This window comes from Lepidothrix coronata, unplaced genomic scaffold (genome assembly GCF_001604755.1).
Source record: "Lepidothrix coronata isolate B3197 unplaced genomic scaffold, Lepidothrix_coronata-1.0 Scaffold5, whole genome shotgun sequence".
In the NCBI taxonomy this organism is placed as follows: Eukaryota; Metazoa; Chordata; class Aves; order Passeriformes; family Pipridae; genus Lepidothrix; species Lepidothrix coronata.
Window position 1 is genome coordinate 696,384 of NW_016690185.1, and position 16,774 is coordinate 713,157.

At 42.6% G+C, this 16,774-nt stretch overlaps 1 protein-coding gene across 3 annotated transcripts in view; it reads left to right on the forward strand.

The window, feature by feature from the left end:
- The window catches only part of SOBP (sine oculis binding protein homolog), a 116,453-nt gene that overhangs the window by 49,333 nt on the left and 50,346 nt on the right, over nucleotides 1–16,774 (forward strand). For 2 of the 3 annotated variants that reach the window (XM_017829084.1, XM_017829094.1), the window contains one exon: nucleotides 15,038–15,133. The exons of the other annotated variant lie outside the window; for it this stretch is intronic. In XM_017829084.1, coding sequence (XP_017684573.1) covers nucleotides 15,038–15,133 — 96 coding nt within the window. The remainder of the gene's footprint in view (nucleotides 1–15,037; nucleotides 15,134–16,774) is intronic. 3 annotated transcript variants of the gene reach the window in all.

The following is a 16,774-nucleotide window of genomic DNA, read 5'->3' on the forward strand; positions in this document are numbered from 1 at the left end:
TACAACTACCTGAAAGGAGGTTGTAGCGAGGTGGGTGTCAGTCTCTTCTTCCAGGCAACAAGGATAGGACAAGAGGGCACGGTCTTAAGCTGTGGCAGGGGAGGTTTAGGTTGGATATTAGTAAAAAAAATTTTTACAGAGAGAATAATCAGACATTGGAATGGGCTGCCCTGGGAGGTGGTGGATTCACCGTCCCTGGAGGTTTTTAAGATGAGACTGGATGTGGCACTTAGTGCCGTGGTCTAGTAACCATGGCAGTGTTGGATCAAGGGTTGGACTTGATGATCTCGGAGGTCTTTTCCAACCTGGTTGATTCTATGAATCTATGATTCTATGATTCTCTCATCAGTCTAAGAAACAATTTAATTACCTTTTTCTGGAGGCAGAAATGATAGCCCCAATTAATTTCCATGGGTTACTTTCAAGGTTTGAAAGCAGATCCAGAGTTGCCACATCCAAAATCAATTCCTAGAGCTTGACTGCAGGGAGGCACAAATGTCCAAAAACTCCATCTGAGGTCAACCCTGCACTCTGCAGGCCAGACTCCTGGCTCTTTACATCAAGGTCATCTCTGTAATAGTTCCTTGGAACTACTTTAGTGTGGGAGTTCTTGTACCATTGTTAATAGCTAATGAACATGTCCTTCCAGAAAGTATTACTCTCCTCATGGATTTGTGCGTGGTTGTGGCCTGCAAACCACCCAGCTTGATGACTTGTTCTGCAAAGAGTTATTTTCTTTCATTTGTTTTTGCGCATTCACTGAACATTTATTGAACTTTTCGCATTGCAAGAAACAATGGATAGTTAATGGATAGCTAATAGCCAATTTTGTTTTGGTAACAAAAATATGGGAGATTTTTTTTGGTAGCAAAGAAATAAAATAGCTTACATAGACTACTATCATATTTATTCTTTTTTTTTTTTTTTTAAGTGGATAAGTTCTTGTTATTTAATATCTTACATAAGAGCTGTTTCAAACCTCTGATTGCCTTTCACTGATACTATTTCCTTTAGTGCAGACCATGGCCTGGTTTTAAGGAGGAGTCTGCCATGTATTTAAAATAACTTTTGGAAAAGAAGGTTTATCCAGTGTGGAGATGCAATTAAAGTCTGTTGTTGAAAATGAACTAACATCAGCAGCAATTGGTGCTTGAGGCAAGAACTTGCTATTTTCCCTTTTCCTTGCTTCTCTTTTATTTTCATATATTTGGTAGGAGAGGTGACAAAATGTCTGGCTGAGCCTTAAATTGCTCTTTCTTTTCTGTCTCCCCCCCACAAAAGTGTGACAGCCATGTCCCCCTTCCCCTTTGCCGTGGAGTAGCCAGGGTGTCACCCCCAGGGCTAAGGAAGAAGGCAGTGGACACAGGGCAATGGCAAAGCCATGCAACTCTGCTACCATGAGGCAGACAAGCTGAACTTAGCTGGGGGTTGTATTCCGTTCCCTGTGGTGACATGCTGTGCAAGGCAGTCATCCTCCCAGGGGAACCCCATGGGCACAGGGCTGCGGTGGGAGTGGGCTGAGAGCCAGCACCCTGCTACAGGACTCCTGCGATGCCTTTTGGGAAGCCCAGGAGCAGCTAAGTTTGGGGGTGCCATCATGACTGTATTGGAGGAGGGAAGCCCTCTGGTAAAGGCTTCTTTGTGGAATGCCTTTCTCCCTCAGCTCTGGTTGACAGGATGGTTTAGCTCTCCTTTCCTCTTGGAATCAGGTGGGCTCCTGCCTGAGAAAATAAGTTTGTGTGAGGAGCAGAAAAGTGTGCAATTCCCCTGGCTGAGTGCCTGTGGGATGTCAGTGTGCTCTCCCATCATAAGGTGCTCTCCACAACCTGTGTCTGTCAAGGAAGCTGCTGGACTCAGAAGCCCGCTTTGAGACTCGATATCGTCTCAGGCAGCAGTGAGATTGGACAGGGGGGATTTTTTTCTCCAGCCGAGGAGCCCTCACAGCATGCATGGGAGAAGCAAACAGGTCAGCCCTGACAAATCCAGCTGCCAAAGGAGTTCATTCCTATTGGATCAGGGAGCAAATGTGATTTCTCCAGTCTTGTGCCATCCCACCTTGCATTTCCATTCTGTCTGGCTTACTCACCACACTTCCTCTGCCTACACATACATGCACATATGGAGTCTGTCAGTAGGTAGGGAAAGAGATGAACTACAGTCTCACCTAGCTCAGTGCTGCACACTGAGATATATGTAAAAAAAGTCCAGAAACCATGGATATACAGGCCAAACTCACTTATCAAGCCTCTTACACACCTGCTCCCACTGCCCTCAGGGTAGGTCTGTACCCCTGGAAGGACTGGTTACCCATTGTTCCTCCAATTCTGCTCAGGAGGGTGGTGCTGGCCACTACTGGAGACAAGCATGAGCTGGGGTACCTTAGGTCTGTGGCTGTTCTTACTCGGATTTAAATACAGAGTCCCTCTGTCAAGGTCGTGGTGAAAAAAATCTACCAGACATCTGCTCCAACCAGTGCAGGAGAGTTTCCTACCATGTGTTTCTACTACCTTCAGTCCAATTTGCTGGGGGAGTAGGGAATGCAGGACTGATCCCAGCTTGAAGGTTGCTGTGATGGGTGAGAAAGAAAGGCACAATCGCTTTTTGGCTCTTGCCCACCTCTTCCTTGAATCCCTTCCTAGTGCAGGCTGCCTGAGAGCACAGTGGGGCACAAGGGGGATGATTTGCCTTTTTGCTTCAGTTGCTAGCTGGAAGCCATACACCAGGATTGGGAATCATTGTCTTACAACAAACCAGCGATGCTATTTGTGACCTGTGGCAGCGAAAGTCCGAAACATGAAGTTAGGGCTGACACTCCCTCTTTAACTTGAGCCACTGTGCTTTTCATCACGATGCCAGGAGTTGTCAGCTGTAACTCCGGCTTTTTTTGGCTTGTGTCACAACCTAATAAGTTATAGGCCAGCTTCTCCTGTCGATGTTTTTGCTGCACAGAAGGCTTCACATTTTGTAAGCTTTTACAGCACAGCTGTGCTCAGAGATAAAACAGAATGTGTATACAGTACAGTATGCATTCAACTGATGCACTAGATTCTTCCCACCATATGTATGGAGTGGTGTGCATTTCACTCTGATACCTCACTGCCAAAACTGCCAGAAGCAAATAAACAAATGGCGGAAGAGAGACACCATATGAGGCAGTGCCAGGCATATGACCTAGACTTTCAGAAGGAGACCCTGGCTGCTTTTAAAGGATTATAGTGGTCCAATTTTTTTAAACCTCACCTCCTGCCGTGTGAAGTGTTCTGCCAGTGTATGCTGAGAAGTGTGCCGGTTGTTAAAGAGCACTCATAGATTTCCCCTTCCTGCTAAGCAGCTGATGTTGCAGCTTCTTGTGCTCAATACTCATGTCACCTTTCTTCAATGCCAGTGATTCCCCATCAGGTTTCCAAACTGAAAGAAAGGAACAATGGAGATGTGTGAAGCAATCTAATTCTGGTAGGAATGCTACTGTAAAAAGGCAGAACACATGCAATTAGGATAATGAGATTAATATTATTAGTAACAATTTAACGATTAATATATTAACAATGCAAGTGAGATACATGTTTGTTCCATCTTATTCCCTACAAAAAAAGTCACTAAGTTGCATTTCACAGCATGAATGGTGAAAATGCTTGTAATAAACTGACACAAACATTAATTACATAGTTAGATGTAATTAATTTAAATTGTAATTTTATTCCTGGAACTCACGCTCTGAGTATGAATAGATGATTCCTCAGCTTCTTTTCTCTCTGACCAGCCTATTGCTAATAAAGAGATGATAATGGCTACCAGCACAGTGCTCTTCCTGCTCCTAGTACTGGGAAACAGTGACGGATTTTCCTGTCCACTGGCCTCAATCTCATGTTAGGCTGAGCATCTGTCACCACCTCAGTGGTTATCTTGCTGGCTCCGGTCTTTGTCTAAGCTTAACTTCATTTGTGATTGTGTGAAGGGCAAGCAGGTGCTTTCTTCGCTTCAGAGTATCTTTAGGCACAGATGGAAAAAGTGCACTAAGAACAACAGAGGTCAAAACCATTCATGCACTTTACAGAGCTGATGCCCAATGCAAAGTGGCCTGGTTGCAGACAAGAGAACTGGGTCTTGAATTTTGATGGAATCAGGTATGGAGTAGAAAATTATGTGAAGTTTTTCAGAGAGCAGCAATATTCAGTAGAGGAAGAATGCGCTTAAAGTGTTTATTTAAATCTGGTTCTTTTCTTGATGCATTTGTACTTCCATGTAGTGATAGTAATAAGAGCACCAGTTTCCTTCAAACCTTGCTGCCTCCTACTGCAATGTACACTGTGACCAAGACAAAGACCTCTACATCTTGGTCAAACAATGGGGAATTTCTGGAGCTTTGCACGGTGGATGAAAGAACAAAGGCCACATTTCTACAGGTTTCTCCAGACTTTGCTTAGACAGGGACATCCTTTCAACTCTGCCCTAAACTGAGATAGGTAAGTCCCTGTGCTGGCAACAGAAGAGGCAAGCACTTGATTTACAGACTGAGAGCGGAGAAGCATGAGGAGTACTTTGCTCTTCGAATGCTGCAAAGCCCACCAGGCTGCTTCAAGCCCAACCCTTGAACAGAGGACCCAGGGTCACTCATTGTGCAGAGGTGTGATTTTGACAGCTCCCAGCTCTTTAGCCTTGGTGCCAGCTTTGCAGAGGAATGTCATAGCTGCATCTTTTTTCTTCCCTGTGGAAGCAATAGCTCCATCTTTGAGGAAAATGAGACAAACCTATGGCAGCAGACCTACTGTACAGGCCATCAACTGGGCTTCATCAGGCTCAGGAACACAATGGATGACACATTTGAGGTGACACTGAGTAGACCATTGAATTGTGAGGAAACATTAAAGAAGGGCAGAGCTGTAAGCAAGGTTATTGGCTACGTATATGCAATATATATGGGTAAGCAGAAGCTATATAAAGGGCAAACTCATAAGAGTCTGGAATAAACACATGGAAGTTTTAAAAGTTGACAGTACCTCCCTGAAATGGTAGAGGTGGCATGTAAATACGCATGCATACACCTGAGGAGACAACAGTGCTCTCTGGGAGCTTGCAGGAGTCTGGTGAAGCCTTAAAGGATGCTTTTCAAGACAGGAGCTAAGACTGAAAAGTAGAAAAGAGAATCATAAAATCATTAAGATTGGAAAAGACCTTTAAAATAATCAAGCTCAACCATCAAAGTTGATCATCAACTCCAACCATCAAAATCAGGATTACAGAAGAGGTGGCAAAACATGCAGGCTTCTGCTGTGTGGTAAAGGGCCCAGTGGGTCAGGGACAGAAGTGACAAAAAGGCTGTTTGAGTGAATGCAGAAGACAGAAAGATGGCGAATGTGTTTCTGCCTGCTCCTTTTTCAAGTGGAAGCATCCCCATTTTTTAAGTCTATCTTTAAGAGTTAGAGTAGTATTGGTTTTGGTTTTTTTCTGTAATAATAGTGCAGAGAGTTGAAAACAAAGGTGCAGCCTGATAAACCCTGAGGACTGAAGTGAACTGCTGGGAATGGTTAGAAGTGGATTCCTGTAGACTCAGAAACTTGGCCAAGGATCTATCCACAACTGCTCCCCATGGAAGATGGTAGTGAAAGAAACTGGGAAGACAGAGGTGTTTTTCAGCACGTTTTATTTTATTGTGACAGAAGGGAGAAAACTCAGAATGGGACTTCTCAAATCCCAAGGCAAGTTGGGAAGAAAAATTACAGTCAGTTGCCTCCAATTGCCTGTAAAGCTCTGTGTGCTCTGAACTTTCTTATGAGTTTGAATAGACAGTTTCCTGGTTTTAGACATGATATATGTTACTGGAATCCCTCCAAATGACAGAGGGTTGCAGTGGGCAGTGGAGAACACAGGCATGCCACTGTGATTTAGGAATAACTTTCTGGCAGTGTTGGGAGCAAACTCAGAGGTGTTTGGATTAGGTCCCATTTGTCAGTGAGAGCGTGGCATCCCCCATGGTCACGACTTCTTGTTTAAAGAAGAGTGGAAATCCTGGAAAAGGAGGGCTACCTCTCTTGGACTATATCAGCCTGTTACTCTGTGAAATGTCTTTGAAAGTAAAACTTTTCATCAAAAAAGGTGGCAGGAGACAAGGGAGAAGTACTGCACCTGGTATTAGACAAAAAGGCAGTGGCAGTACTGTGACCTCGGTCCCTGACCTCCAGCTGGGCTCTTGGGAATTGTAACAAATGCTTCTCACCACCAGCCAGGTTTTGCTTTTTTCCTGCTTATATCTGCCACTATCCAACCTTTTATTGCAGCCATTCATCATTGGCAGAAAGACTGAGAGATGATATTAAGGTTGTAGGATGTGTCATTTGTATTAAAGCTTCCCCTCCTTTCTTTTCACCCTCTCCTTGCCTGTTCTCTTGCTTACACTCCATTACTATTGAGTTTTACCCCCCTCTCCAGACCAGTCATCCCTTGGCCCAGCTCATAAATGATTGCTTTAATAATATTACAGCCCCTTCATTTTCATGTGTGAATGGCACAAGTGACATGTCACTTGTAACCAGAGCAGGAAGAGATTTCTATTTTCACCCTTTAAAAGGCCACAGAAAATACAGAACATAGGATCCTGCCTGTCTTGCGCTGACCTCAGACAAGCATTTATTGCTGTGCAGTAGTGTCAGACACAGCCCATTTGAGGGAAAGCTTTACCAGCCAGACCTGGTCATTGTTTTTTCTTCTCTGCATTTATTCAAGGTGCAGAACTGTTTATATGCCTCAGAGATGGGAACTGAAGAAAAACAGTAGATGTAGAATTTACCAGCTGTTTAAGTCTCATTGTTACCTTCTGTATTGATCAAATCTGTTGGCTCTTAATTGGATATTGACTGTTGTGAGGCAAATAAGGCAAGCTGTCGGAGAGGGGAGGGATGGGGCGAAGGGATCTTAATGGTATGTTGATCATGACTAGTCTATAAAAGCCAGTGGGAGAGGAGTTCATTAAACCAGCCTGCAATTGCCTTAAAAAAATATGCTCCAAGTCAAGATGATTAATCCTATATGTGACACTGCAATGAGAGAAAATCTGCGTTGTTGCTCTGGTATTAACAACACCAAAGCTTGAAATAAGCAGATGCATTGAAACAAATTCACTAGGGACGGTGATTTGTTTCGTCTGTGAGCCTTAGCTAACCCTAACCAACATTTGAGGGGTTTTTTTTCTGTTTTGTTTTGTTTTTTTCTCTGGTTTTTTTCCTCCTCCTTGGTGTTGTGTTTTGTTTTTGTGTTTCTGTGCTTCTCTGGCAGGCTCATTGGAAATGTTTGCTTGCCTCATGCCTAAGTCTTTCATCTGAGCTGGGGAACCCTTGTAGAAATGGCAGCAGTGAAAAGGGATAATTGAACTACCCGACAGTGAAACACACAGAATACTTTGGAAAATGCTTTTATCTCATAAATTATAATAATCGGGGAATGTGAAGAAAGAGGAAAAGCTTATCAACTACATTGGTGTGAGCTACCCATTACAAAAATGGAAGCTATCAGGAAGTCTGTAGTATATTTTAATTTCTTTCCTAGCCATATTTTAGGCTGTGTATTGACTATGTTGCAATAACTGTCAGGCACAGTCCATAAGTGTCTCTAGATCAGGCCTGTCATGAATCAGGAGGGAGATTACTAGAAAAGGTTCATTTTTATGAAGGTCCCACATAGCTGTGACTGGTTGAAAACCATTTGAGGGGGCAATAAACAAAGTTTATTTCAAATTGTCTCAATCTTATGTGTTTATTATCATGTTTATTTGTTGACAATTCTGAACTGGCTGTTAAAAATTTATGATATGGTTAAAGGTTTGTGCAGTTTGAAAAATTAGCTTTTAAGGCAGCCACCTGAAGATTTCTCATATATTACTGTGCCATGAACTGTCAGGGAAAGGGTAGCACAGTCCTGTGGAAGGCAGGAAAGCTGCAGAAACTGCCTGGGTATTAGCTGATAGAAGAAGGAAAAGGCCTGTAAGTCTGGAATGCAATGGGAATATGAGATTGAATGCAGAGTTTTCGCTTGAGAGCATTAGGCAGTTCCCTGCTTGAGCAACTGGATCGAGGCTGTACCACCTTCGCTTGCTTGTGAGCCTGAGTCCTTTAACATCTCAATCCTTTTACTCCTCTTCCTATAAAAATTAGAAGAGTGATCCAGGGCACTAGACACTGCTATTTTTGCTTCGGTTGCTCTTTCTGGGTGTATGGGGAAACTGAAGGTGATCACCAGTTTTTCTCTAGGTATTTTATGACTGTGGTAGAAAGGGCTATAAATGTGCAGCATTGCAAATAGTATAAAAAAAAAATCCTGATTTTTACCTGGAAGAATGAGAAGTCCAGCAGGGTTCTATAAAATATATGAAACAAAACTGGGGGAAAGGTAGAAAAAGATTTATAGAATCCAAAGCTGAATTCTTTTTTTTTGGTCTAAGTTTTCAATGCAATAGGATGGAAGTTATTACTTTAGCAGGCACTAAAATAGTACTGTTATTAGTATTTTCTTTTGATTCACCTCTAATATTCCTTAGATTATAATAAGAGTTTGCAGTTTGCATTTTAAAATAAGCTGTGGGTAATTTTATACCATGAAATTCTGAGTGAAAAATAAGTTCATAAAGGTGGACCAGTCAGTGCCATAGCCTGTGGAAGACAGGCATTAAAAAAAGAATAAAAATCCTTAGATAACTGTTTTTCAGATTTGCAGGCACATTTGTTTGGATTTTTTAGTGTGCTTCAGTTATGCAAGAAAATGAATGTGACAGTCCTCAGTTGCTTTGACAAGTATAATTTCAGAAACATTGCCCTATCATTCCACAGATTGGCACCTTCTTTGTTGTAATGCATTTATTCTGGGTTGGCTTTTCTCAGCAAAACTGCCTGTTTGCCAGGAGATTTTACATGTGTTCAGAAAGGGACAGCGAGGTGGTGTGTGTTGGGTTTAGTTAGAACAGGAGGTTTGACCTGGTGACTTTATTTTTGAAGTCAGTAGGTATTTCTTCCATTAGCACAATGGAGAAGTTTGCAGGATATTCAGAATCATGTATTTTCTCTGGGCTTAATCACAGTAGCCAGATCGCTGGCTCCTGAAGTCATTTCCACACCAAACCTTCTCTTAAACATGTGGACTCGATAATTTTTTTAGTCCAGTTTACCATTAGTAGTTTAGTGTTCAGATTTTTTATTAGCTTTTGAAATAGCAACTAAAATTTGAACAAAGGTTGGAGTTTGGATCTAGATTCATCACTGTCTGTAATGGGCAGGTCACAATAAGACATGAGCAGCTGTGAGCAAGGGATATGACAATGAAAGGGATCCTTGTCTTGTTGAGGATGCCTGCGGGGAATTGAACCTTGGGCTCTGCTTAGGAACTGCACCTTTTCAGGGACATCTTTGCTCCTTCTTGGGGACCATGTAACTTCACTTTGTGAAAGGGACTCCACAGTTGTGGAGTCTGTACTGTAATATGTAGGAGCCAGGAGCAGCTGAGTGCCAAAGAGAGATTTCAAGGAAGTCTGTGGAAAGATCACAGGCAACAAAATGGCACAAACCTGTCGCCAGAGGTATACCCTCTTCTCAGGACCTGGGGGGAGCTGCACATGCAGTCCCAAGGTTTGGCTTGTCATGGTGATGTTGTTCTGCTGGTTTCTATCCACTGAGGACTGCTTCCAGCATAAATAAGATCTCAGTTTCTAACTTAAATAGTGGGTGGAGATCTGCACATGTGTGTTGGTACATGTGTTCGTGTGAGCATTGGGGTGGCATGTTTGGCGAGAGTAGAGGAGGTAGCAAGTCAGCCAAAGCCCTTCTGGTTTTCCTTTGTATACTTAATAAAGAAGTTATAAGAGGGCATATTCCCGATTTCTTTTTAACTTTGTAGATCTCCTCCCGTAGACAGATTGTCTTGTGGACCACTTCCCCTCCCCTTGGTGATCAAATAACATTCCTGTGGTGACTACAGCAGTTGCTTACATGGAAAAATAACATTAGGAAAGTATTTAATGTATTTTTAGCTGTCTTTAAATGCATTTTAGCAGCTGGAAACAAGGGGAGTTAGTAGCACATGACCTGCAAGCTCTCCATAGACCACCACCGAGTGTGCAGAGAGCCAGTAAAGAGACCCCAGGCTGGAAAATGTTGGGTAGGGTGTTCACCTATAACCTGGGCTAGTCACAAGAGGTCAGGCAAAAGGGATAACTTCAACTTTCTTGGAATGTAAGTTATAATGATGTGATAAACAACCAGTGTGATTTTAGGTCCTTTCTTTTCACTAATCTGATATCTTGGGAGATTTTATGAAACATTGTTTTGACATGTTTCAAAATACCTGGGACTTTTTCAAAAAGCTTGAGAAGACTTTAGAGGCTTGGAGTGGCAAAATGTTACAACTGTACAGATTAGTGAATAGAATGCAGTTAGAGAGGCAACAAGCTAATAAATATGACTAATTGCATCACTTTGTGATTCAAGAAAATACTGAAATTCTTGTGAAGAGCAAATCTGTCATCAAACATTAGTGGGAGCTTTCCCTGAGGGAAGACTTTCCCTGAGCTGAGAGTCCGTTCACTCCTATAACTGCATGGTTGCTGAACCAGGGGATGTCCTCTCTGGACCATCTTCCCTGGCCCTGCTCCACTCCCAGCACAGAACCACCATGCAGAACTCTGATGCTGGGCTCCCCCACCACCCAGCCCACAGCAAGTATGTTCATATTTTTGGGAAGAATACCAGCAGGTGGAAGCTTAGTATTATTTTTACTGTTGCTGGTATAGTGAATGTAGAGAGCATGATAATTGATTATATGGGACAACAGAAATGCACAGGAACTAAAATTTCAAGGATTAGGGTCTCCCCGAGGATTTCCTTCGAGTTTCGGTGAAGGGAGAGATAACCTTTGTGGTGGAAATGGAAACACAGCTTCCAGTTCCTATCTGCAGCCAGCCTCTGGAGACAGTAGTGTTAAGGGTGATGTGAACTTCCTCTGTTCATCGCTGAGGAACAGGAGCCTTGACGCAGTTATCTGCACTTCTATAGCAATACTATTCAACTCCTTGCAGCTTATTTTTTGTCCTACCAGAGACATTCAACTAATGCCTGCCTTTAGCGTGTCTGGGGGTAATGGTCTCATATTTCATCTGTTTTAAAGGACGTTTATGGAAAGTAGGTGCCAATTTTATCCTGAGTAAGCAGGCTAATATTCTGTCACTCTGCATTACTCAAGTGACTGTAGCTCTTAGAAACTAGATATTAGGTGTTTTTGGTTAAATGGCATTAAAGTTTTGTGGACTAAGCAGTAGGATTTCATTGCACATGCATTGTCCCATTTTAGTGGAAGCTTTGCATTAACAAGTTCCATCTTAATAAATTATTTGGTTCAACCTGCCTTGTGATTTATCCTATCATAAGATCTTGCCCTTAATATTAAATTGTAAGCACAGATTTCCTCTCCCAGGGCTAAACCTGCACAAAAGGACTTACACTGAAGCTCAGAATTTCTCTGCCTGGATCAAGATAATTTTTCTCTGAGAATAAGGAGAAACAAATATCCACGCACTTTGTAGAGAAGGAAATTCTGCTGTAGGTTATTCTTCCTCCGTTGTGTTAAAAAAAGGAATCTTGACTGAATATATGGTTTGTTTCCAAACTATTGGCATCTTTCACAAATGTAGGCTGGCTGGCTTATGAACAAAAAGCACAGTTTCTGTAGCCAAAGATAGTTGTCATCATGCACTTATTAATGAGTCCATGTATATCTGAACATCAAATGCTGTCCTATTTCAGAGGTCCTTTCAGATCCTGTTTTCTGTTCTTTTTTTTTTTAATTTTTTTTTCCTTAATCTCCTGCCATTTTCTTTCGAAGCTCAGTGGTGGAAAGCTTTGAAAGGGACCTCGGAAAGGAGATGTTCTCATCTGTCCAGCTTCCCCACATCAGGAGCTACTCAGTGCATGTCATTCTTGGCAGATGTTTGCCTAATCTGCTCTTAAAAAACTCCAGTGATGGGGCTTTGACAGTCTCCTTCGGCAATCTGCTCTGGTGCTTTGCTATACCTGTCATTAAGAAGGGTTTCCTGATATCTAACCTGCAATTAAAGGCCATGATTTCCCTTGCAACCCATCATCAGGCTGACTTTACAGCCAAACCAGCTCCACCAAGTCAGCTGCAGTTTCCTCACTAGGTCTTCCTTGCCCATACTGCTTCTTGGGCAATGTGCTCTGTTCTGGCTGCAGTAGCTGAGGTGGTGTGTGTGCCACTGCTTTTTTAAGTGTCCAGCCTGGTGTCCCAGGAGCTGGCAATGGGCAGGTTTCCCTCTCAGATCCCACGCAGCTGACAGGAAGGCGGCTGCCTGTCAGTAGAGGGTATTGAATTAGGAGATTCAGTAAATCCCAGGAGAGGCACTGCCAGAGTGAAGTTGCAGCAGTTTTGTACTGATAAAACTAGCAGCACTAACGATGGCTCCAGGCCTCAGAACACGAGCTGAGGCCTTTTTTGTCCTGGAAAAAAATGTGCTGTGAGAGCAGTTGTACTAAGTATTACATATATGCAATCAATCACATCTAGCAGTTTGGACATACGTTTTTTGATAAAAGCATTTCTATAATGATTTTAGCAGTTTTAAAGCATTTTAAAAAATCAGAGTGATCACAGATTTGGCTTTTAAACAATAGCATCCCATGGCAGCCAAGCCTGATGGCAAAGCTGTAGATGCCAGCCTGCTGTGAATGAGCTCAAGATCCTGGGGAACTGAGGCAGTTATGATTGAGAGTGGGTCAGTGTAGGCACAGGCATATCACAATATTACCATTGCGAGATAAACTCCAAGCCAGTTTTTTAATACGCTTAGAACAGTGCTGAACATTGTAGAAGTGCTTTCTTCTGCAAATTATTTGCAACTGGAAGATGGTAGTAATGAATTACTGTAAAGTAACTGAAGAATTTTCCCTGGCTGATCAGAATAGGTGGTTTTTACAATAGAAACTAGCTAGATATATTAGATGTATTTCTGCTGTCTGAGTAAATTATAGCAGTATGTAGCTAAACAGGTTTTGAGACTAGGGAATTTTAGTGACATCCAAAATAAATAAAGTAAGGTTTGGATCAGTAGGAACAGGGGCATGTTCACCCCTGGCTGTTGTTCAGCAGGGGTGAATAACCTTTGTGTAACTGGCAATTTTGGTAAGCGTGTCAAAGTCGGTGGGGTTTATCTCTGTATTTTGGCATATGCACTACAAACACCCTGATATCCATTTCATTTTACAAGGTGTGTGCGTGCACCAAGATAATGCTCCAGAGGGTCACTGGCAGGGTACAATGTGCCAGCCATCACATGCACAATGTCTAGCATGGTACCACGGTAAAATTTTTCCAACCTGCAATTATTGAGGGCAGTGAGAGAAAATAACTATAAGCTGCTAGGAAACATACAGAATAAACTGATAAAGTCTCCCACTTCCTGCTTCTTGTAATAATCGTCAATTGTAGGTGCTTCTCAAAATACACTTTTTGACAAATTTTGCACTGTCAAAAATGGTATTTTCTGTTGGGCAAACTGTGTTCATGCCCCATGGCTGACAAGCAGAGGCCTGAGTCAAAGCCTGCTGGAGTCAAGGGGCTTTCATTGAGGTGCAGACCCTTCATGTTTTCCTAAAAATCAACAGTGCTGTTACCCCACATCTTCCCTTTCCCATCCCATCTCCTCGGGGAGAGGCAGAAGCCTGTTTGAAGACAAACAAGTCACAGAGCCTACAAGGTGTAAATATCTTTCATAAATGCCAACACTGAAAAGCCTGGGCGCTGAGTGTGTGACACATGATGACAGGCAGTTCACGCTGAGTGAGGGGTGAACAATATGCCAGCGCTGCCACAACCACCCAGGTATGCCTGGATTGCACCTGGGCATCCCTGGACCCCCTGTCCCACCCCACCCCGGGGACACACATATGGGATAGCAGGAGGGAGGGGGAGCAGTACTACCTGCTCCTCACCCCCATTGCCTCTGCCTGCTCCCCTTGCCCCTGATCTAGTCACGCTGCCTTTGCCCTCCTCCTCTCCCTGGCTCCTTTGGGCATGGGCTGATTTAAATGGGTTGGCAGGGAGCCAGGAGCTCATCATTTTAATGCAGTGTAAAATAGAATGTGCATAATTATATGCAAGCCATATGTGAGGGAGACAGCTCAGCTGTGAATTTAGGGAGGCTGTGAGAGGGAGAGAGCGAACAGTCAGGAATCAGATGAGATGGAGCAGAACGGAGTGCAAGTGTCACTCAAATGAACAGTGTAATGAGCGTATTGCTGACACTCCTCCTTTCACCTGCTTCTCCCTTTTGCTTTAACTCAAAAGCAGAAAACGCTCTAGATGAGAAGGGAAAAATACTGTATGCAAGCAGGATTGCTAATGGGCTCTGGTAATGTCTCCGTTTAAACTTCAACTTTCTTAATAACAGTGTAGTTCCAAATAACCAGTAACTTTTAATGCATCTTTGTCATTAAATATTTTGATCGCATGGGACTGAAGGATCATTGTTGTCTCTAAATGATTGCTCCTTTCAAAGCTTCACTTAAACATGGAGGGGGAATCAATTTATTTATAATAGTGTTACATGTAAATTATGAGTATGAAAACCTTTTTTTTTTTGGCCTTGCTGTTAAACTAAAAATACAAGTACATTATCTAAGGATCGCTTAAGCATGTCAAAAAGTTTAAACGAGTACATATGTAATGTAATCCTGAGAAATGCAATGGAGTAAATTGAAACCCTGAATTACTCACAGTTTGCAGCTCAAATATTTCATTTTGGGTTTGTCTTTTGTTGTTTTAATTATTACGCCACAATGACTTTGCATGTTCAACCTAAGCTTTGTAAGAAAACAGCATCCCAAGTTCTCATATCTAAAAGGTATACTGAATATTTAAAGAAACTTTTTAATAATGTTGTATTTTGGGATTCCCGTCTGTTTTAATGATCTGAGCTGTTATGCTTTTAGCTATTTTTTTCCTTCCATTATTTGTAAGTCCCTAAATAGGCCATTATATTTCCCTTCAGGCTAGAGATGAAGATGGACATGCTGAAAATTTTCCCCAGCAGCACTATGCTAAGGAAACTCCAAGACTTGCCTTCAAGAATAACTGCGAACTACTTGTAAGAATAACATACTTACAACAAGTCTAGATTGTTACTTTAGCACAGTGAAAACCGTTTTTTTTAAAGGCTTTTGTTTATTATGACATACATTATGAAATATGATAGGTTTTTTTTCCTGTTTAGCATTCTAATGCTAGTTCTGCTATCCATGAACAGTTTAAAATCTCAAATTGCTTGAAAAATCTCATATATTTGATGTCAGCACGTGAATGGCCTTGTCATACTACCTTGTCTTGCACTGGTAAATCAGGGAGAACCATGCAGGGAGTGGCTGATGATGCACGAAAAGCCCCTCCTCCCCCCTGAACTGCTCCAAAACTCACTCTCCCATCCACCTTTTAGCTTTGTTTTTGGGTGGCAGTGCTGCATTTTGTTCTGCTGGCAGGCAGTCCTCCCTTTAGCACTCACCTACTCCACCCCTTCATAGCTGCATGCCATCCGGAGCATCCTCTCCTCTCCATTCCTCTCCTCTCTATTCCTCTCCTCTCCACTCCTCTTCTCTGCTGTGGGGAAAGAGCGAAAGCTAGGAAAGCTTACATACAAGGAGCCTGGAGTATTTACAAGCCATAAGAGAGATGATATCAGCTGTGAAAGAATCTCTGTTCCAAGGCAGGGTTAATTTGCTGTTCATTTTAGCATTTGCAGCTAGGCAAGATTAAAAGCAAGCAGGAATGCCTATTATATTTCTGTTAAATGAATCTTTTGGGACCTAATGTTCTTGATTAGCTTGTGAAAATGAGTGCTCCATGATGAGTTTTTCTGTTTGCCTAAAGTAAACAGAGGATGAATTGTAATACATTTAAAAGAGATTCATGCGTGGCTTTCGAAAAGGGAGTTTTAGATAAGTAGATAGATCTCTCCCTTGCATTCACCTTTCTTCTGGTTTGTACTTAAGTAAAATCTATCATTTGGCTAAATGGAAATATTTGTGGAGAGTCAGGACACGAGGTTAGACTTTGAAACAACAACAACAGCACTTTTTTTTTTTTCATTGTGACTACAGAAGAGGCGGATGGCAGTGGAGGAACATGCTGTGTTTTATCTGCATTAAAGCCTGTACCTGCCTTCTCCGTAGAGGATGCAGGGACAAATGCTAATCCTGGTGTCCCAGGTGCAACAGCCATTGAAAGTTGACCTGTTAAGCTGACCTAACCTGGTGCTGAAGTTGGCCCCCAGGTTCAGTCAGCTGATCAGAGAAGGCCACACCTGGGGTGGCAGCTCGAGGGATGGTGGCCAATCCTCACTTCCAGCACTGGCCAAAGTGCAAAGCACCTTGGCCACACCTGCATTAGTGGACCCACAGGCTCTCCTACCCCACAAGTGTCTCCTGTGCTGAGCCAACCCCTCATTAGGTAAAGACAATGCTTTTTAGAGCCACAGGTGTCACTCAGAAGGATCAGTTTGTCCCCAGTACCCAGCCCAGTACCCAGTCACAGTACATGTGACCCATAAGATCTGGTCTTGATTCCTCTTAAATCCTTTGCAAAGTTCCTGGTGATTTCAGAAGAAGCAGTGTTACATCCTAAGGGGAGAAAACTAGACAAACACAGAAAGTGATTCCCTGGTGTACTCATAATTCTTGTGCCAAATAAATGAAACTGTTTCTTCAAGGCCATGCTTAATTACTGTGACTCTGGT